Here is a 22,947-nt window from a genome sequence, read left to right as displayed (position 1 = left end):
TACGGGTAGTGGGAGCCTTTACCTTCCACCCCTCCAAGGGCCTTCATGGCCTGTACGGAGATGACTTTGCTTTTGACTTTGTGCTGAAGCTGTACGCTCACCTGCGCTGCTATAGCTTACCGATGATTCTAGCAATTAATTGCAGGCAATCTGTTTGCCCTACGTCCCCTGCATACTGCGGTAACCTCTTGCTGCCTCGCCCTAAATATAGTTTACAATCATACGGAAGAAATAAACGTACTAATGGCAAAAGTACTACTGAAACAGACTGTGTGGTTTCCAAGATTACCTTCCACAAACAAACAGACAAACAAACAAAAAGAAAGAATAAGAAAGAAAGAAACAGTCATAAACTTCCCATTTTTGAAATATTAGTACAGAAAAGAGGTTCGTTTTCTCTTACATTCTGCGACTTCTTTATTTATTTCTCAACTTCCAATACGTAGGTACAGTGGATATAATTTTAAGGTCACTAATACTTCTTTGGAAGAGCACTGTTCGTAATCACGTGAACCTCATTTCACTACACATTCATAATTCTCACTGGCTCCCTCTGGGTACACACAAGACTTCACTGGCTGAAGAGATGTCCAAGAAACCAATTCTTTAATGGCATTAGTTGTTGTCTGATGAAGTCTTAACAACTCTATAAACCGAATTCTGGTTAAATATCAAAAGTACCCGAGAGCAGCTATATGGCAGGCATGTTAGCTAAGCTAACAGTTGTTGTTGTTGTTGTTGTTGTCGTCATTGTAATATCACGTCTTGTGCTCGAGGGTTGTCGGCTGCTGAGAGCTGGTGGCCGCTGGTGTCACGTTGGTGTAAAACAAGTCCCGCCACACGTGCCTGGCATCTTGTGGTAGCGTCCTGAAACAACACATCAATACTGGTAAGTCCATCACATCATTCTAAAATACAGTAGAATAGTTGTACAGGGTTTTTAATTTGAAGCTGTGAAAAATAGACGCGATGGTAGTCGAATGGTGACCTCACTACGTACGGTCGCGGTAGCGGAGCTGCAGCCTCAGGCCGGCGATATAATGTTAATATGTGAACCTAAGAAATAATGATATGTTGTAGACTTCCGCAAGAAAGTTGAACAATGTTACAATCTCTCTATAGTGCGTCTTTACCTCAAAAGAAAGTATGGAGTTAGATGTAGTAATTTGCCTTTCACTCGCACTAATATGTTCTGCAATTAGCTTTGTCCTTTTGTATCCCCATGACGAATGGCGTTGCCTATTTCCAGATAGACCGAACCGATACATTTAATAATCGCGTGGTCTTCTAGAGAATGTTCTATCCTTTCAGATGATGTAAAATGTAGTCATCAATACAAGGCCTTTTTTCACAATTACTTTATTTTGACGTGAATTTATAGTGGACATAAAGAAAGATACATTTTGTAATGAACTCTTGTCAAATTTCGACTGCAAATTTCAGTATAATAATTTCGTGTGGGTATTTCTAGCAGAGTGCAGCCCTTGTAAGGCAGACCCTCCGATGAGGGTGGGCGGCATCTGCCATGTGTAGGTAACTGCGTGTTATTGTGGTGGAGGATAGTGTTATGTGTGGTGTGTGAATTGCAGGGATGTTGGGGACAGCACAAAGACCCAGCCCCCGGGTCACGGCAATTAACCAGTGAAGGTTAAAATCCCCGATCCGGCCGGGAATCGAACCCGGGACCCTCTGAACCAAAGGCCAGTACGCTGACCACTCAGCCAACGAGTCGGAGGTTTTTAGTAAAATAACATAGTGTATATACCAGGCGGCTCGCGAGCGCCGTACTTTCTACTTATAATTGTCCCGCATGCAATAGTGATGCATGGGATGCCTAGTCACTTGTTTTCGAAGGAGCACTACAACGTGCTGTATTTTGGATGTTGTGAAACAAATAGCAGACATTTTACTGCACGCGTTCCATAACAGCGTGCATTTGTAAATACGCCAAAGGTGCAGAAAAGAAAATTTAATAACTGATTAATTATACACGTGTAGACATTCCACTCTATAAAAGACTTGTTTGTATGAAACAAAAGCTAATACTGTTCGGCGAAGTACTTGTAGAAGACAGGCGTCTGTTTATAGCTTCGGCTGCATTATCCACAGATTAAAATGATGTCTATGTGTTCGTCGTTGCTGAATACACTAGCCACTGCCGATATGCAGACAGCAAGTGTAGTGATGCTATAAACTGGTACATACACCAGACTATACTGCTAATAATAAGAGTTGGTGTCTGACAGGTAATGTTGGAGGGGGGAGCACTGCACGTGCCATTTCACGATGTTGCCACATTCCAGCATTCCTTTCTACATACTCTTACCCCTCGCTTCCGGCTCACTTGTTCCCTCCTTCATTCTGACCGCTGTGATCTGTTGTAGACTACCTGGCCAGGCGGTGTCGTCCCATTTGCGATCACTTGTATACAAACAATCAGGTTCTTATCAGTGACATTGACAGGTTTGGCAACTCCCAGAAAGACGAGTTGCCCTGAAGTTATATCTCCATGGCAACCGCAGTCGCCCCACCCTCGTTTCCATGGCAACCACACAGCCACTCCCTTTATCCCGCCTCGGCAGGCAGTAAATGGACCTCCCTCTAAGAAATGTCAGACGCCAACTCTTATTATTAGCAGTATAGTACTATGCGGTCGTGAACGAGGTTTACTAATCCAAGAGGTTGAATTCGTCGGGTAGAGCTGAGGAACATGCTGTGAGCGACCGTCCGGTTGTTATCTCTTCATATTCTGACGTAACCTGTCCGCTGGCAGTAGTGTCCCCGTGAAAATCAGTTACTAGACATCCCATTCGTCATTCGTACATGCGGGACATTTATAAGTAGAAAGTACGGCGCTCGCGAGCTGCCTGATATATATGTTGTTACGAATAAAACATCGTCTGTTTTATCCTCTTTTTTATTTCAGGATGACCCAAAAATGCATACACACATATACTGCAAAATTCCATTCTACCATGAATGACTACACTTACTAATTGACAAGTCTCTGTTCTCTTCACACAGCAGGGTGTCCCAGCTCGTTGGTATTACCTGGGAGATGGTAATCCTGATAGACGGGCCTTTCACTTTCGCTCACAATTCAGTCACACCGTATAACAGCTGCGAGCAGACCGCTAGGTCTGAACACAGAGCTATTGGCGACACAACACATGATGCCTGTTTTTTGGTTCGACTCCAGAGCCAGTCCTCTAATGCACACAGTCAAACACAGTGAACAACTAAACAACAAAAGCTCAACAGTGTTAAACAGCAGGACAGTACTCCCCACAACAATGACCATTAACACTGTTTCAATTACATTTACGATAGCTGCTCTCCAATCACTGACTCTACGACGGTCCACACACACACACACACACACACACACACACACACACACACACACACACACACACACACACACACACACACACACACACACACACACACACACACACACACACACACACACACACACACACACACACACACACACTCTCTCTCTCTCTCTCTCTCTCCTCTCTCTCTCTCTCTCTCTCTCTCTCTCAGTACTCTAAGGCAGTACACACAGTATTCCGTTCCGTATGCGAAGATACTCTGCACTACTGCAGCCGTCAGAGTCCAGATACTCACTCGACACTCCGACGCGACACAACAACTCCTCGTTCAGACTCCGGTGGGACACTAACGACAGCCAACGCCACTGTCGGCCTCCGCCCAGCCACCGAACTCCACACACCTACTTTTTGTTTTGTTTGTATTTACGCTAGTACGTGGTTTCATTGTAGAGGGCTATAGGAATTAGTCTTCTAATATAACCCTTGATTTTTTCAGTCTGTCGAATAAAAATAGAAATTTAGGAAACAATATCACTTATCTGGGAAAGAAAACATTATATTAACAATAGAATGACACGTTTCGTTCCACAAGAACATCTTCAGATTCTATCAAGTCACTTCTATATCATGTGTCTCTCTTTCTCTCTATGTACTCTTCACAGTGTGTGGTGGCATGTCATGTGCGGTTGCAGAGTTTTTGCTATGCTCTTCTATCCTGCGTTAGATGTGTCGCTTGATGTAGAGACTTCCCAAACAACTCCTTCACCTGGCTCACCTTACTGGAGCTCTTCCTCGGGTCCTTGTTCGTTGTAGTTTGCCTTCGCATATCTCTAGTTCTCCTTGATATGTGGCCAAGGTATCCCAAGTAGGCCTGTCTAATCTTCTTCATGAGCCCGTCCCTGATCTTGAACTCTTCTAGGACAGAAGCTCGGTCCACGATACTCTTAGAACTCAGTGGTACAGCCACATTTCCATCGCTTCAATCTTCTTCCTGTCAGCTTCTTCCTGAATCGTCCAGGTTTCAGCTGCACATGTGGCGATGGGGAATTTACCAGCCTGAGTTTGGTGTTATTAGTAATGGCTCTGTATTTTATGATCTTCGTCATCTTCGCCGCCACATCGCGTGCCATTGCAAGGCGCCTCCAGATCTCATCCGAGGAGCCCCAATTGTTCGTTATTAGGGCACAGAGATATCATATCTATATGTGTAACATTGTTTATGTTGTGTGAACTTGTCACTAAAAACGTAAACTCGTGTCCTCGTCCCGAGGTGGTCCAGCTCTTTTTAGGTACACCCCTAATAGAGGTGAGCTGCATGTACCATTTTAACCACATGCCAGCTCTCCTGCGGTTCTTAAATTTCTGGCAGTACCGGGGATCGAACCCAGGCCCCCAAGGACGGCAGTTAATAGCAGTAACTCTTACGCTACGGAGGCAGACAACTTGTCACTGATTTTCGAACAACTGCAGAAAACCATTTGAAGGTTCAAATTCTGTGTCCAGCACAGTTAGTGGTTGAAGAGAACGCCACTGCATTAGCGCGGCATCAGTCCCTTGGACAACTAGGCATGGGGAAGGTCGCCCTGTCTCGGGGGTGATTGCTCTCCTTCGTGTGATCATGTGGCCGGGAGACCGGAAGCGTTTCGAGGAGGCGAACAAGCAGCATGGCTACCTGAAAAGAGCTATCGAATGTGTTCTGCGTACACGATCAGGAAATATCTAAACAATCCTGTTCGCAATGCGTTATACGGATGTATAAGGGACAGTCAAATGAAAACCGAACACCCATCATAACACACATTCTGCGCGAAAGGTGGCAATACTGTTGTTACGTACCGGTACTACCATTGCTGTGGTAGAAGAACTGCATAGTGACAACTCACAGATGCACGCAGTTGTTGGTGCGCGGAGTGGTCTAGTGTGTTCGTCCAGCTGTAGAAATGGAGGCAAGCAAAGAAGACTAGAGAAGTGTGGTTCGTTTTCAGGTGGCTGAGGTTGCTGGAGTACGTTACACTCATCGTCGCATGTCTGCTGTGTATGGCGAACACTGCGTGTGCATGACCAGTTTGCACGAGTGACATAGGAGATTCCGAGAAGGGCGCACATCACTGCCGCCGTATTTCCAATCTGGCGAAGGCTACGCTTCAGCGATTTGGTTGGGAAACACTTCAACATCCTCCGTACAGTCCGGATCTTTCACCTTGTGATTTTCACATTTTTGGCGACCTGAAGAAAGACATTCGTGGACGTCGGTTTCATTCGGACGAGGAAGTGTAAGAGCTGGTGCGGTTGTGGATCCGTCAGCGACTTAGACTCTTTCTACAAAACTGGAATTGATCTTCTCGTCTACCGGTGGGATAAATGTATTGACGCTTTTGGTAGTTACTTTTCAATAAAAACATCCCATGGTCACGTTGTAGTGGGTGATCGGTTTCCATTTGGCTGCCCCTTATATCATTATTTACATGTGAGTAAATAAATCAGTATACGTGCAGTTAAATAATTTTGGTCCTACTATGTGTATGAACCGACATGTGGTTTCTGGCATCATGTGCTCTCAGGGACCAGTCCGAGTGGGGTCGGAACAAGCACCTTACTAAATGCGGAATTGTTTTCTGAACTTATCTTATAATCTTAATATCAAATAAGCGTCTTGACAGCTAGCGCAGCAGGGAGAGCCTACTGCACTGTTGTTAGGCGGTTGTGCCAAATTCCTACATTCTTTTCTCCTTCTCGCCCTTGTGTTCGCTCAGACAGCTGTATTCTCTTGTAGCGTGCCACAAGATCTAACCGAGAAGTGAAAGGTTTGGCAACTCCAAGCAACTCCGGCGGGCAACAGGCACGTCTCCATGGCGACCAAGGTGGATCCGCCCATGTTTCCATGAAAATCATACCCCTACGCCCTTCTGTTCAGCCAGGCAGACAGTAACGGACCCTCCCTGCGCTAGCTGTCAAAACGTTTCTTTCAATATTAGGACTACAGTGCAGACCGCTACTGTACATTCCCTCCTCTCAGCAGCTATGCTTGGACTTCGACACTACGACTGCCCCAGGTCATTGGTTTCGCCAACTGCAACTGCCATAACCCGGTTTTGTTGCAATAGGAATGAGGGTTTATTGACTCTGTTTTTTATGATATTGAAAATTGCTTAGAAGAAAAATATAGTGGAATGTCTTAGTAATGAATTAATATAGTAATTGTGTATAGGTGTATGTTTAATAATATTAATAATAATAATGTGACTTCCTGAGTAGTAGGTCCCTGCCTAAATTCAGAAAATTTAATATGTGGTTGTATGATAGTATAACATAACCTATATTCCAGATGTACTTTACGTCATAGTAACCTTGCGTGGGATTAATTATAAAGCTAAGGTTTAGTTAATTCATTAATTAATTAATTCAAAATATCGTTAAAGCATAACATTTCGTATTCCTTTCAAATTTTCTAAATAGGATATCAATGTCCTGCACTATGTAGCGTGAAGATTGCCCTTACGTTATTCACAGGTGCAACCTCTTCCTGGACATAAATTACAAGCAACAGTGTTTTGTACAGTCAAGACTGTCAATGGCTTCTTACACTACGTACAAACGAACTAGAAACCCTCCTATGTGAGTTTTCCAAAAATGTTGAAGAATGAAAAGTTTCATCTAGAACCATTTTGTTGTCCACAGACGCTGCTATGCCTCAAAGAACTGAAATTCATTCCGTTGTAGAGGGAAGCATCATAGGTGTTGATTACCAAAAAGACCCCTTCTAGCTCACATCTGTTTATTTTAGACCGCCTTTGCTGGCGAGATCTAGTGTTTGCATTGTACAGTACTATGTCTTCTAGGCTAGAAGAAATGCATTACTTTCATTTACATGTAAAAGTCTTATCCTTGGATTTGACAATATGAAAATGACTGGGTGTGAGCGACGGTAGTAATGCCATTCCTTATGCGGCCATTTCCTGTGTTGAACGGTGCGAAAATGTCACTTGAAGGTCGGTTGGTGCGTGTATATTCCATAACATAACAACATCATATTGTCTGAAGGTGTCAGAGGTCGTAGCGCGTAGCTAGAGGTGGATTGCGCGTGGCGGCCATCTTGCGCAGTAGCCCCTGGCTCAGCTCCCAGGAGTTAGTCCCATAAGAGCCCATGTATAGCCGCCATCTTGCGCATTAGTCCCTGCCCCAGAATCCCCTTTTTATCCCTACGGCCTCCTTCTAGCTCAGTGAACTAGCCTTCAGGCTAGTTGTTCCATATACAGTAATAGGCCTACATATATAAACCATGTTCATTTCAATGTTTTATCAACATAATCATACTCAGCTCAAATTTCCTGTTATTTACTGTCTGCAACACTTCGTTGTGAACATTAAATAAATGACAATTGTTGAAAGTTCCTGACAGTAGAGTTACAAAAGAAACATTATTAATTCTGACGTAGATTGATATAAAAATAATTTCGTGTGGCTATTCCTAGCCTGGTACAGCCCTTGTAGGGCAGACCCTCCAACAAGGGTGGACGGCATCTGCCATGTGTGGGAACTGCGTGTTAATGTAGTGGAGGATGGCGTTGCATGTGGTGTGTGGGCTTCAGGAATGTTAGGGACAGTACAAACACCCAGTCCCCGAGCCAGGGGAAATAACCATTTAAATTTAAATCTCATACCCAGCCGGCCAGGAATCGATCCGGGACCCTCTGAACCGAGGGCGACTACACTGAACATTCAACGAAGGAGCCGGATTATTTAACCTGTGAAGTTAATAACAAACTTTCCCTATGTAACTGAAAATGGTGACATTACATGTAACATGAATACCGACAAAAAAAATTAGTTTATTAAAAGTGTTGACTCAATTAATATACCTGTAACGCTTTTCAGTCTGTCCAAGACACTAATTAGAACACATATAATATACCTGTAAAACATTATTAAACAAACAATGACATATTTCGTTCCTGAAAAAAACATCGTCAGATTTTAACAAATCGCACACTTAAAATGTTCATTATAAATTGATGAAAATGGTTTAAAAATTTGCTACTCTTCACGGAAAATTAATAGCAGTGAACTTTAAAATACAAATACGGATTTTAACACTAGAGTGAGGTAAATGCGAAGACGGGTGATGGAAGGAGCAGAACTCACCTGAGCACGTTGACCCAAAAGAGCAGGTTACGGGGTACTGTGATGCTCTCCACGTCATGTCGGACAGCCTCCACTATCTCCAGTGCAGCGACCTCTGGACTGAGCTCAGGAATCCTATAACAGAGGTATCAGTAAAATTTGGGAAAGTTGTAAGTTAAACCATCACTATCTCTGGCGCAGCGACCTCTGGACTGAGTTCAGGAATCCTATAACAGAGGTATCAGTAAAATTTGGGAAAGTTGTAAGGTAAGCCATCGCTATCTCAAGAGCAGCGACCTCTGGACTGAGCTCAGTAACAAGCGGTGAAGATGTAAGCTAAACCTTCACTATCTCAAGAGCAGCGAACTCTGGACTGAATTCAGTAACAAGCGGTGAAGATGTAACCTAAACCTTCACTATCTGAAGAGCAGCAAACTAGGGACTGAGCTCAGTAACAAGCGGTGAAGATGTAAGCTAAACCTTCACTATCTCAAGAGCAGCGAACTCTGGACTGAATTCAGTAACAAGCGGTGAAGATGTAAGCTAAACCTTCACTATCTCAAGAGCAGCAAACTATGGACTGAGCTCAGGAATCCTGTAATAGAAACATCAGTAAAATGTGGGGAAGATGTAAGTTAAACCTTCACTATCTCAAGATCAGCGAACTATGGACTGAGCTCAGGAATCCTTTAATAGAAACATCATTAAAATGTGGGGAAGATGTACGGTAAGTTAAACCTTCACTATCTCAAGATCAGCGAACTATGGACTGAGCTCAGGAATCCTGTAACAGAAACATCAGTAAATGTCAAGTGGGGAACATAATTATAAGTTAAACATCACAATATTCTGAACAAACACTACGTACTACGTTCGGACAAAAATTACATCCCTCGTACCCATACCGGATCATTATGGGCTATATTCTAATGTAAGGGTGTGCTAACCGAGGTTTCAGATCGACAAGTGGATAAAATATTATTGCAATTTTTAAACGCTGTCATGTTAAAAATAAGTTTGTTTTATTGGTATCTCTATTAGTTTTCGTATTATAGGCTTATGCATTTGATACCGTAAGGTGTTTTAAATCCCTAGGTTCATCTATCACCAAGTTTTGCTTTATCCCTTATTTTGCAATGTTTTTTGGAAGCAGGCCCTGTCAGTTCGGTTAACAGGACATTTTCAACATGAGTTCTTTCGAAGTCGTGCATCGGTCTGAACTAAGATGATAATACTAGGGTAAAATGTTTACACTTAAAAACATGAAATTTAATAATTATAATAAGAATACACTGAAATCAATCAATCAATCAATCAATCAATCAATCAATCAATCAATCAATCAATCAATCAATCAATCAATCAATCAATCAATCAATCAATCAATCAATCAATCAATCAATCAATCAATCAATCAATCAATCAATCAATCAATCAATCAATCAATCAATCAATCAATCAATCAATCAATCAATCAATCAATCAATCAATCAATCAATCAATCAATGATCTGCATTCAGGACTTTCGACCAGCTGGCAGATTCCCTATCAGTTGTTTATCTAGCTTTTTCTTAAATGTTTTCAAGGAACTTGGAAATTCATCGAACATATCCCTTAATAATTCATTCCAGTCCCTTATTCCTCGTCCTCTAAGTGAATATTTGCCCCAACTTGTCCTCTTGAATTCTTCCAACTTCATCTTCGTATTGTTATGATCTTTCCTACTCTTAAAAGTTACGCTCAAGCGTGTTCTCTACTGATGTCATTCCACGTCATATCTTCACTGACAGCTCGAAACATACCACGTAGTCGTGCAGCTCGTCTCCTTACTCCCAAGTCCTACCAGCCCATTTTCGTAACGCTACTCTTTTGTCGGAAATCACCGAGAAAGAAATGTGCTGCTTTGCTTTGGATTTTTCCCAGTTCTCGTATCAAGTACTCCTGGTGTGGGTCACATACTCTAATGGGCAGTTTCAAGATGTAACTTTAGAATCAGGTTACGAACTGCCCCATAAGTCTACTGCACATGGTAAAACCTTGAAGCAAATCAATTGTATGGCTCTAGAGACATTAACTGTTTTGTCCAACAATGTCAGAGGTTTGCAATATAGGTTCGCGCTTCTTTAATGAATAAGAGGGAGGGGTATAAAAATTGTAATGCTGTAACATTAAGTAACTTTACGAAAAGACCACGTGCAAACATGTAGCTGCCTTTTCCACTGCAAAGCTCTAGAATCGAAGTTGAAATTGTACGTGCAGATACAGTAACGTGGCGATGGACATCATTGTCTCACTGGCGAACTGCAGTATCTGGACCTTAGCCCACAGTTTGGGCTGCTCGCCACTTCGCTGCTAGCTTACCCACAATAAGGGCTGTACAATCCAACCTGTAGTGCTTGGCATCACTTCCCTATTGCTTAAACCGGGCTGAGTGGCTCTGACGGTTAAGGCAGTGGCCTTCTGACTCCAACTTGGCAGGTTCGATCCTTGCTCAGTCCAGTGGTATTTGAAGGTGCTCAAATACGTCAGCATCGTGTCGGTAGATTTACTGGCACGTAAAACAACTCCTGCGGGACTAAATTCCGGCACGTCGGCGTCTCCGAAAACCGTAAAAGAGTAGTTAGTGGGACGTAAAACAAATAACATTATGAGTATAGATCTTAGGGCACCATTTTAAGTTCCTTGTTATTTTCTCCTCGAAACCTTTGATGCGTTATGTTTCATTTTTCTGTTTTCTTCTAACGAAGAAAGGCAAGGTTCTATTTGAAACGCGTTGGGAGTGTTTATATAGTTCATTGCACGGCACAAACCCAAAATATACATAATGAATTGTTACATGGTCCGTGAAAGTCTAAGTGATAATATTACCTGGAACTTATCTTAATGTAGTTCAGCATTTTCTCCAGGACTTCATTAAGATAAATTCCAGATTTCAAGCTCATAAGTAGTTAGAAAGAAATAAACATAAATACAGAGAGGTCCAGAAAATTGTAGACACTCTTCGATAGTCAATATTAATGGAACAAAATGACATACCGTTAACTTACAATTCTTGCATACGGCGAAGGTTATTTTATGTGTTCAGAGCGACCCCCATTAGCAGTTAAACAACGTCGATGTACTGAACTGCTGACCAAACTATGGCTGTCAGTGTTGCCGGTGTGATAGCCGCACAGAACGCCTCGATGGTTTCTCGTAGGTCGTTCAAACCCCATAGTTAGAAGTCAAGAGGTGTGAGGTCTGGAGACCGTGGTGGGTACTCAGCAGCTCCTCTTCGACCTATCCATCGTCCAGGTAGATTTTCATCCAAGTAGGCTCTGAGTAGTGAGTCGGAACGCCATTTTATTGTAGGTAAAATCTTTCATTTCCAAACACCTCTCGGATGTCTGGTAAAATAGATGTTTGAAGCACATGAAGATACACATCACCAGTTACGGTACCTTCAAAGAAGAATGGGCCGATCAAACCGCACGATGACAGACCACACCACACTACACATTAACACCGGGTGGATTAACATGTTTGTCCACGTGAACGTGAGGATTTTCAGGAGCCCAGTACACGCAGTTGTGGCGGTTTACAGTACCGTTCAGTTTGAATTGCGCCTCGTCAGACCAGATAACCATCGCTGCAAACCGTTCATCCTCGCGAAACACGTCTTCAAACCAGTCGCATTACTCCATCCTTCATTCCGGGTCGACCTTGTTCGTAGCGTGCAGCAATCTTGGAATGTACAATTTACACCTTGCAGCCTTCAGAATTCGTCGTATGGCTTGACCCCCCCACCCTTTCACATGAACCCTGGTTCACAGATTTTTGAGGTAATCTAGTAAAATTTTGCAACACAGCAGCGTTGGAAGTTGGACTTGTTGATGTTTTTGGTCGGCCAGAACTTTCCTTATGCACATCCTGAACAGTACCGCCGGTTTCAAATTTATCCCGAATACGATAAATTGTTGTACGGGCTGATGGCTGAGTTCCGTACACATTACGTCATTGCCTTTCCACCTCCATCATGTTTTCGTACTTCCAGTACCACTTTAATACGGCCTGACATATCTGTGGAAGTGAGTCGGAACGCCATTTTGTTGTAGGTAAAATATTTCATTTCCAAACACCTCTCGGATGGCAGGTAAAATAGATTTTTGAAGCACATGAAGATACATATCACCAGTTACGGTACCTTTAATGAAGAATGGACCGATCAAACCACGCGCTGCACTGTCATTGATGGAAAACGCGCGCCATGATTGTTGTGCTATTCACGTGACCTTCTGCATCTGTTGAGAAAACAATCGACTACGCTACCCCGCAAGAATTGCAACGATATGTCATTTTGGTCCAAAGATATTAACTATCAAAGAGTGTCTACATTTTTCTGGACCTCTCTGTATTTGAGTGCGAGTTGATAGAATCCAATGCTGTTCTTTTAAGAGTTCCGTATACATTATCTTGAATACATTCCAGATAAGTTTCAGAAGTGAGTTGTTTAAATATGGGAAACAGGGCGTCCTGTATGCTGTTACAAGGGGGCAGTACTTCAGACCTTGAAAACCGAGGAAATGGATGTGCGGTTTGAGTCACGTAGCAATCAGCTTACATTCGGGAGATAGTAGGTTTGAACCCTGTCGGCAGTCCTGAAGATGGTATTCCATACCACGCAAATGCTGGGACTGTACCTTAATTAAGGCCACGGTCACTTCATTCCCACTCCTAGCCCTTTCCAACCCGATTGTCGCCATAAGACCTATCTATGTCGTTGCGAGGTAAAGCAGGTTGCAGATTGTAAAAAGAAAAGACCTTCAAATACAGGAAATCCCGTATAATCGGGACACCTGGCATCCGTACCAGGAGCAGATGTAAAGAGTGTTTTAAGGCTACGTCCGCATCAGAGGTGTTTTTCTTAGCGCCTAGATTGTGGATAGACGCTAGGATGATTAATCGAAACGAACGAACTCCTAAGAATGAATGGAAGTGGCCGTACCGAGCGCTTGGCTTGGCTTGGCTTCTTAGCTCCCTGGGTAATCGCTAAGCGTCTATCCTAGCGAACGAACTGGGCTGCTTTTCCAAGCTTCTATCCAAGTAGAAACGTGGACTTGTTTTTGTACTTGACGTGCCTTTTACGTAGCTTTTTTTCGCTTTTAACTGGACTTGCGCACATTTAAAAAAGAATTAAAATTAAAATATGTAATAAAAAGAGAAAGATACCTTGGTCATTTACTTACCTCATAGTGACGACGAGTCGTTCTTTGGGTGATATGCACTTCCCATAGTGTAAGGTTTCTTGAATATAAGTAAGCAGAATTATCCCATCACTACTTCTTATTGAGAATTTTAGTTTGAAGTACGAACTATTCTACTTGCATTCTTCTTCTTCTTGGGTATACGAAGTAAATGACCCTCGGTCTTTGAATGGGTCGTTTAATCTTCACTACAAACAGTTACGAAATCATCCGGACATATTTTATGAATATTTACGAATGACTACAGAAACGTTCGATATTCTGCTTATTCGATTATTCGATTGTATTTTCCAATCGATTATTTTTCGATTATTCATTCGGAACTGCATTCGAATGAATGAGGCAATCGAATAGTGAATTTTTCCGTTCGATTATTTTTCGATTATTTTTTGTTTATCCATCCGAAACTCCATGAGAATCAATGATGCAATCGATGTAGTGAATTTTTCTATTCGATTATTTTTTCGATTATTCATTCGAAACTCCATTAGAATCAATGATGCAATCGAATAGTGAATTTTTCAAATCGATTATTTTTTCGGTTATTCATTCGGAACTGCATTCGAATGAATGAGACAATCGAATAGTGAATTTTCCCATTCGATTATTTTTTCGATTATTCATCCGAAACTCTATTAGAATCAATGATGCAATCGAATAGTGAATTTTTCCATTCGATTATTTTTCGATTATTCATTCGAAACTCCAATAGAATCAATGGCGCAATCGAATAGTGAATTTTTCCTTTCGATTATTTTTTCGATTATTAATTCGAAACTCCATTAGAATCAATGATGCAATCGAATAGTGATTTTTCCATTCGATTATTTTTTCGATTATTCATTCGAAACTCCATTAGAATCAATGATGAAATCGAATAGTGAATTTTTCCATTCGATTATTTTTTTCGATTATTCATCCGAAACTCCATCAGAATCAATGATGCAATCGAATAGTGAATGCTTCCGAAATAATCGAATGAAAAGTGATGTTATTAAGACAGTTAAATCACTCATTTAATTTCAACATATGAGATACGTTCGGAAAAAGGCGTATTTCTATTTTTCATAAGAGTTCATCTATTCGCTTATTTCAACCGATTACCCATCCGACACATTAAACCAAGAAATTGATTCATGAGGCATCCAAATGTTCTATGCGATACAAGTGAATGATATCTGAAACTCATTCGATCATTTTATTCGATTTTTATCCGATTATTAAATAATCGGAATGGAGGTTACTCGATTATGAAAATGATTCGATTATCCCATCTATCTATATAAATAAAATTGTTTCTGTTTGTCTGTTTGTCTGTCTGTTTGTCTGTTCCACCATCACGTCGAAACGGCTGGATAGATCTCAACCAAACTTCATATTTAGAGTATACTGACCCCGGGGAAGGTTTCGATATGCATATCATTTTAAAATCTTTGAAAAGACGGGGGTTTTATAGGAAAAACGGTTTTCCTCCATTTTCTCTTATACTATTATAGGCAAAATATCGAATTTGTCGTATAAGGACGAGACAAAGCTCAATTTAATCCTCTTGACGCAAAGAACAAAACTCGGTAAGCCCTACGGGCCCGAAAACCATGTTTTAAGGCCCTAAAACCAACCGTTACGGAGATATTGGCACCACACTACCCCTGCTCTAGGAATCGGATAAAGAAATGAACTGCCGTAACCATGGCAACGTCAGCTCCAGGATTCTAGAGCAGTGAGATTATGCATGTACGTTTGGGCATAGCTGTCAACCAAAATAGGTACAAATAAGACTTAATATCTGGGAAAAAAATATACTGTTGTGTAAGGCACTCATAGGACTCCTTTGGGCGGGGATGGAAAGGGGGTGAAGAACGAGTGTAAAAATCTATATAAATAAAATTGTTTCTGTTTGTCTGTCTGTTTGTCTGTTCCACCATCACGTCGAAACGGCTGGATAGATCTCAACCAAACTTCATATTTAGGGTATACTCATCCCGGAGAAGGTTTTGATATGCATATCATTTTAAAATCCTTGAATAGACAGGGGGTTTATAGGAAAACCAGAATGGTTTTTCCACCATCACGTCGAAACGGCTGGATAGATCTCAACCAAACTTCATATTTAGAGGATACTCATCGCGGGGAAGTTTTCCATATGCATATCATTTTAAAATATTTGAATATATGGGGGGTTTATAGGAAAATCAGAATGGTTTTTCCACCATCACGTCGAAACGGCTGGATGGATCTCAACCAAACATTGTATTTAGAGTATACTAATCCCGGGGAAGGTTTAGATATGCATATCATTTTAAAATCCTTGAATAGACGGGGGGTTTATAGGAAAACCAGAGTGGTTTTCCCACCATCACGTCGAAACGGCTGGATAGATCTCAACCAAACTTCATATTTAGAGGATACTCATCGCGGGGAAGTTTTCCATATGGATATCATTTTAAAATATTTGAATATATGGGGGGTTTATAGGAAAATCAGAATGGTTTTTCCACCATCACGTCGAAACGGCTGGATGGATCTCAACCAAACATTGTATTTAGAGTATACTAATCCCGGGGAAGGTTTAGATATGCATATCATTTTAAAATCCTTGAATAGACGGGGGGTTTATAGGAAAACCAGAGTGGTTTTCCCACCATCACGTCGAAACGGCTGGATAGATCTCAGCCAAACTTCATATTTAGAGTATACTCATCCCAGGAAAGGTTCCGATATGCATATAATTTTAAAATCTTTGAATAGACGGGGTGTTTATAGGAAAACCACAGTGGTTTTCCTCTATTTTCTCTTATACTATTGATTTTCTGTAAACTTCGTTTACCGTACGTGAAACGTCTCTTCATTATAAACAACTTTCGTTATGTTCATAATTTACCTTACTCTTCACATGACGGAGAAATTTACAATTTTCTGCTGGTATCATGCTCTGCATTTAGTGACCGACAGACCGACAACGAACCTACAGGTTACCATGGCAACGTCTCTGACTGCATGCCAGTAGGGAAGTAACGTATTGCCATTTTCCTCATCATGCTTTTAAATTCGTGGTTGTTCCTTGGGTAGATGGCAAGAGAGGCATCAATCGGCTCATCTGCGGGATATTGGCGGAATATCGTTGGAGGTTATAACCGCCCTCGAATAGATTAAGTAATAACACCATTAGTCATCTTCATATTTGTTTACCTAAGAATCACTGAACCTAAATTTCTCCTCTGTTAGCGCTTTATTATATCCATAACTCACGGCATTTATTTATTTGTCGTTATCCGGCTGTCCTCAGTTATAATCCATTTTCTATTAGTTTCAACATTCTTAACTGTATTATTTTCTTCCTTAATTACGCCGTATGTACGTGAATGCTAGAAACTACTGGATGCATTTCCACCAAGATTCGTATTTAGAATACACCTGTCCTTGATAGGTTTCAGGGCAAATATTGTTTCTAAATCCCTGAACTAACTGGGGGTTTATACGAAACCGAAACAGTGATTTTGCACTTCCAAAAAATATACACAACAAAAGTTTATGGAAGTCTACCTACCTTGGTAGAAATTAATGTCTAAACCTTTTTTTCTCATGTGCATCATTTCGATACGAGGATCAATAAGGGAGATATCATTAAAGGACCGTTTTTCTGTACAAGTCCCATCGGACTTAACTCACGAGCGGGTGCGTGTAAAGCGTATTCCTTACAACTTGAAAACTACTGAAGACATTCGAAACAAAATTTATATTTAGCATCCACCTGTCCAAAGGTAGGTTTTAAACGTAAATAACATTTCATGTTCCGGAATGGACTGGCGGTTTATAAGGAACCGAAATGGTGATTTTACTCTTCCACAATATATACAGAACAAGACCAACCTGACTGGAAATCGACCAAACCTGATGGAATTCCACCTCTAAACCTTTTTTTTCATGTGCATTTTTTCGTCAGGAGGATTAATAAGGGAGATATCATGAATGGTCACTTTTGCAGGTTAAGTCCAGCGGACATAGCCCAAAAGGTGTTTTACATGGAGCAGATTCCTTATCTATATAAATCAAATCGTAACGACTGTGTACCTCTACACTGACTATTTTGGCGAAATTTTCGTACAGCTTTCCGTTTAAGGGGTAATAATAACAATCTCCATAATTTTTGATTTCCTGAAAGTCCTAATTTTTACCCGCCTCGCCCAAAATCCACATTGTGGCATAATCTGCCAGAAGAATAAGAAGATAATTGAAATTTGACAAAATTATACGTTTTAGCCTGTAACGAATGAAAAATCCTATATCATTAAATTTTTCATCTTTTATCCCCGAAGAATATCGAAATATGCAGGCAATTTTAATGATGGTGCAGACCTTCGGAAATTCCTATCACGTAACGGATTGCACAATCTCCGTTCAATTTGGAATGATCTACAACCTTGGTCTTATGACTTTATGCCGTATCTGTATCCCTTTTACGTTTGATTTTTCTCTATTAATCGATGTTAAGTCAATTTGGAATTTTCACATGCATTATTCATACTTTCAATTACTTATATGAAATACAGAATCATCAAACTCTTCACGAAAATTGGCCCACTCAGTAGCCATATGTGAGCCAAATGCTACGTATGTAGCTGTCACATTATTATCCGAAAAGTAATGTAATGTGAGATGATCTTACAAAACCTTTACCCTGTTCCACGTTTCTAAATCTGACCCAAGAATAGATGACATATCATTGGACCAGCCATTTAGGCCACTAAATCCGGCGTGTCTTATGGTATAATCCTTTGTCGATATGACGTACGTTTAGTAGCAGTTAATCTGTAAATGAAGGTCTTCAATATTGTAAACACGCATATACTTTCGTATGTCGATCTATATATATTCACTGATGTCGATTTAGCGATCGAGAAAGGGTCGGTCTGCTATTGTAATCAGTACTCCCCACACCGACTTTGACTGGCAGTAGGAAAGGGTTCCTTCTCCAACTCCTGTGTAACTGTCATTAGTAAGGAAGGCCTACAATTGTAATGAATAGTTCCCTTCTCGATTTGACTTGCAGAAGGTAAGTGAGCATGCAGTTTTGTTTAAAACTCCCCTACCCGATTGTGTTTGGCAGTAGGCAAGGGTGCCCGCCATTATAAAGAAATGTACTGCTATTTTGATGGAAACTCACCAACTTGGTGTGACTGGCAGTACGCTGGCTGGCAGTAGGAAAAGGGGCCTGTCATTATAATGATAACTGCACAACTCAATTTCGAGTGATAGTAGGGTAATTGCCTGCCATTATAATAAAAACTGTAATCTGTCTGGAGGTAGGAAAGGGGGGCTGCCATTTTAACGAAAACTCCCCAAATCGATTCTGTCCGCATAGTAGGCAATGGGGCCTGCAATTATAATGTAAACTTCCCAACCTGATTGTGAATGCCAGTAGGCAAGTGAGCCTGCCGTTATATCACAAATCCGTAACAAACACTTTACATTGGAAACGTACGGGGACCTCCCCATGCTCTTTCTCGGATAACGCTAAGAGACATGCAATTTTAAAACTATCTTATTTACTGCATGTACACTATTTACTTCGATATTCGAATACAATGTAGAATACCGTAGCGAAGCACGGGTACATTCGCTAGTCACTAATAAGAAGTAATTTTCTGTCTAACTTCAACAAAGACATTTTTAAGTCGTCCTCCTCTTAGGAGCAATTAACACTGCTCCGGGCAGTGCGGCCACAACATATCCAACCTAAGCTCCTATCTATACACCTATCTACCCATGCAAGCCACCTCCGGTGCGGACGTAGCCTAGGATATATGATACAGTGTTTCAAGCTGCAATTATTTCAATGCTTTATTTTTCAACATCATATAGTTCCCCAGTGTGATGAAGGGGTCGATATAATGCAATTTATTCTCGAGTAGGACGAGAAAATAGCACACCGTAGCCGCAGTCAAGATCATACCTGACGTGAAGATTCTCAGGAAGGTCTGGTCTCGTGTGCAAGAAATATGGGTGTACACAGGTGAGCTTGATGTTGGTGGAGTCCAGCCGGAGCTCTTCGGTCAGGGCGTCCATCAGTCCTGGACAGAAAAGTACACGCATCTGATCACTTAAACTAAACTCATTGGCAATGAAGGGCACATATTCAAAAGAAGGAGATCATTTTACCGAATTTTGGACAAAGGGGGGATATTCTCAAAATGTGTGGGGATTTATGGTGAGTTTTCATCCCGAAGACTGGTTGGATCCTCAACAGATCCATTATTAACTGTCACGGGTAGCCTAGGCGTCACTGAAGAGGCATACTAGGGAAATGAGGAGTGAGGTAGTTTCCCGTTGCTTTCCTCACCGAGCCAGAAAGTGCTACCGGAATTTCCCCTATCTATGGTCCACGTTTAGTAGATGTATTCCTTTTACTCATAAATGCTACCGTGAAATGCAATAAAAAATTCATAACTCTGCGACTTAGCACAAGTAAGGTAACAATACACATTTTTTTTAAATATTGCATTAAAATATTAATACCGAACTCGATAGCTGCAGTCGCTTAAGTGCGGCCAGTATCCAGTACTCGGGAGATAGTGGGTTCGAGCCCCACTGTCGGCAGCCCTGAAGATGGTTTTCCGTGGTTTCCCATTTTCACACCAGGCAAATGCCGGGGCTGTACCTTAATTAAGGCCACGGCCGCTTCCTTCCACTTCCTAGGCCTTTCCTATCCCATCGTCGCCAAAAGACCTATCTGTGTCGGTGCGACGTAAAACAAATAGCAAAAAAAAAAAACAAAAGTAATAACTAAATAAACATATGTGGACTATAGTTGTATGTCGAAGTGCTCAGTTATGGTCCAACGTTGTTTTTTCTCCTCAAAATATAGTTGTCGTCATTATCTGCAGCGATTTAATGTTTTCATGTTTAATCATATTTATTAATTATAAATACCGAGTTCAACATTTTTCGAACATAACAATACCTTTACCAGCCCCAGTGACAATTTAATCGTTTCACAGAATACAAATTTGGCTTACAAATAACTTTTTTTTTTTTGGGAATCAACATTTACATTTTATATTACAAAGTGGTCCATCTCTGTGGTGTAGTGGTTAGTGTGATAGCTGCCACCCTCAGAGGACCCGGGTTCGATTCCCGGCGCTACTACGAAAGTTGACAAGTGGTACTAGTACTGGAACGCGCCTCACTCAGCCTCGAGAGGTCAACTGAGTAGAGGACTTCGATTCCCACCTCAGCCATCCTCGAAGTGCGGAAGTGGTCTTCCATGGCTCCCCATGTCATACCAGACAAATGCTGGGTTGGTACCTAACTTAAGGCTACGGCCAATTCCTTCCCCTTTCCTTCCAATCTTCCCAACCCCCCCCCCCCACAAGGCCCCCGTTCAGGAGAGCAGGCGAGACCGCCTGAGCGAGATACTGGTTCTCTATCCCAGTTTTATCCCGACCAAATGTCTCACACTCCAGGACACTCCCTTTACGGGGTAGAGATGGGATCCCTCGCTGGGTCCGGGGAAAGACCAACCCTGGAGGGTAAACGGATTAAATAAATAAATAAATAAATAAATAAATAAATAAATAAATAAATAAATAAATAAATAAATAATGTTAATTAGAATTTGCTTTGCGTCGCACCGACACAGATAGGTCTTATAGCGACGATGGGATAGGAAAGGTCTAGAAGTGGGAACGAAGTGGTTGTGGCCTTAATTGAGGTACAGCCCCAGCATTTGTCTGGTATGACAAATAAATAAATAAATAAATAAATAAATAAATAAATAAATAAATAAATAAATAAATAAATAATGTTAATTAGAATTTGCTTTGCGTCGCACCGACGCAGATAGGTCTTATAGCGACGATGGGATAGGAAAGGCCTAGAAGTGGGAACGAAGTGGTTGTGGCCTTAATTGAGGTACAGCCCCAGCATTTGTCTGGTATGACAAATAAATAAATAAATAAATAAATAAATAAATAAATAAATAAATAAATAAATAAATAAATAAATAAATAAATAAAAAATATCACAAAGTGTATAGGCTACTCCAGTACGTCCTCAGTGTTTCGCCAGGTCCAAAAGTTTCCTTTTCTACACATACAACTCACCGAAACCTTGATTACTTAACTATGCCAGTATTCACCTTCATAATTTAAAAAGACAAAAGTCTTTGATTCTCGGAATATTTACTTTCTACGAAGGAAGTATGATCTCCAGTTCTGATTCTCGGAGATTAGAATCTATGTCAATATACAACTGACCGTTGCCCCAACTTTTCTCCTGTTGATTATTTAGGTTTTTTACGTTTCATTGTCCTGCAATTGAAAATTATAACTTCCTAATAAACTCTTTAAGGCATTCAAAAAATAATAAACACTTTAAAACATAATTTGTGAAGTTTAATGTAATTGTAATCTTATGTAAACACTGGACTACAGTTGTGTTTCAAGCTGCCATTTTCATTTTAAATATTAACAACCACATGTATATTTTTAATAACCAGGAATAGTTATATCTTACAAACGTCACCGAAAGTGTCGTTACAAATACAATATTCCTTTCTTACCTTGCTCTTATTTCACAACATAGTTTGTAGAGGCGTCACCTGACAACAAAATGGCCTTGCATTCTGGAGATAGTGGGTTCGAACTCCACTGTCGGCAGCCCTGCAGATGGATTTCCGTAGTTTCCCATTTTCACTCCCCTGAGGGTGAGGGTGGTAGAATAACACCTACGGTATTCCCTACCTGTCGTAAGAAGCAACTAAAAGGTCCCCACAGGCTCTGAACTAGGGTGGGTGGGTTAGCGACCACGGGGCTGAGTCCTAGCATTGCTTCCACTTACTTGTGCCAGGCTCCTCACTTTCATCTATCCTATCCGACCTCCCTTGGTCAATACTTGTTCTTTTCCGACCCCGACGGTATTACGTGTGGAGGCCTAGGGTGTCTTTCATTTTCACACCCTTCGTGGTCCTTGTCTTCCTTTGGCCGATATCTTCATTTTTCGAAGTTTCGGATCCCTTCCATTTTTTCTCTCTGAATAGTGTTAAGAGGAATGTTGCCTAGTTGTACTCCCTCTTAAAACAATAATCACCACTACCACCTCCCATTTTCATAAAGGAAAATGCTAGGGCTGTATCTTAATTAAGGCCACTGTCATTTCCTTCCCACTCCTAGCCCTTTCCTATCCCATCGTCATCATAAGAACTATCTTTGTCGGTGCGACGTAAAGCAAAATTGTTGTAAAAGTAA

General features: G+C 41.1%; 1 protein-coding gene across 1 annotated transcript in view; it reads right to left on the bottom strand.

The window, feature by feature from the left end:
• Window positions 1-362: 362 nt before the first annotated feature.
• The window catches only part of LOC136878804 (short-chain dehydrogenase/reductase family 16C member 6), a 250,057-nt gene continuing 227,472 nt past the window's right edge, over window positions 363-22,947 (bottom strand). The window contains exons 6-8 of the mRNA XM_067152294.2: window positions 19,656-19,773; window positions 8,481-8,594; window positions 363-867 (exon numbers count right to left, since the gene is read on the bottom strand). Of these exons, the coding sequence (XP_067008395.2) occupies window positions 759-867; window positions 8,481-8,594; window positions 19,656-19,773 (341 nt within the window). The 3' untranslated portion in view covers window positions 363-758. The remainder of the gene's footprint in view (window positions 868-8,480; window positions 8,595-19,655; window positions 19,774-22,947) is intronic.

Source organism: Anabrus simplex, chromosome 8, assembly GCF_040414725.1.
Source record: "Anabrus simplex isolate iqAnaSimp1 chromosome 8, ASM4041472v1, whole genome shotgun sequence".
Taxonomy (NCBI): Eukaryota; Metazoa; Arthropoda; class Insecta; order Orthoptera; family Tettigoniidae; genus Anabrus; species Anabrus simplex.
The sequence above is the reverse complement of the archived record's forward strand: the minus strand, read 5'-3'. Positions and strand labels throughout refer to the sequence as shown.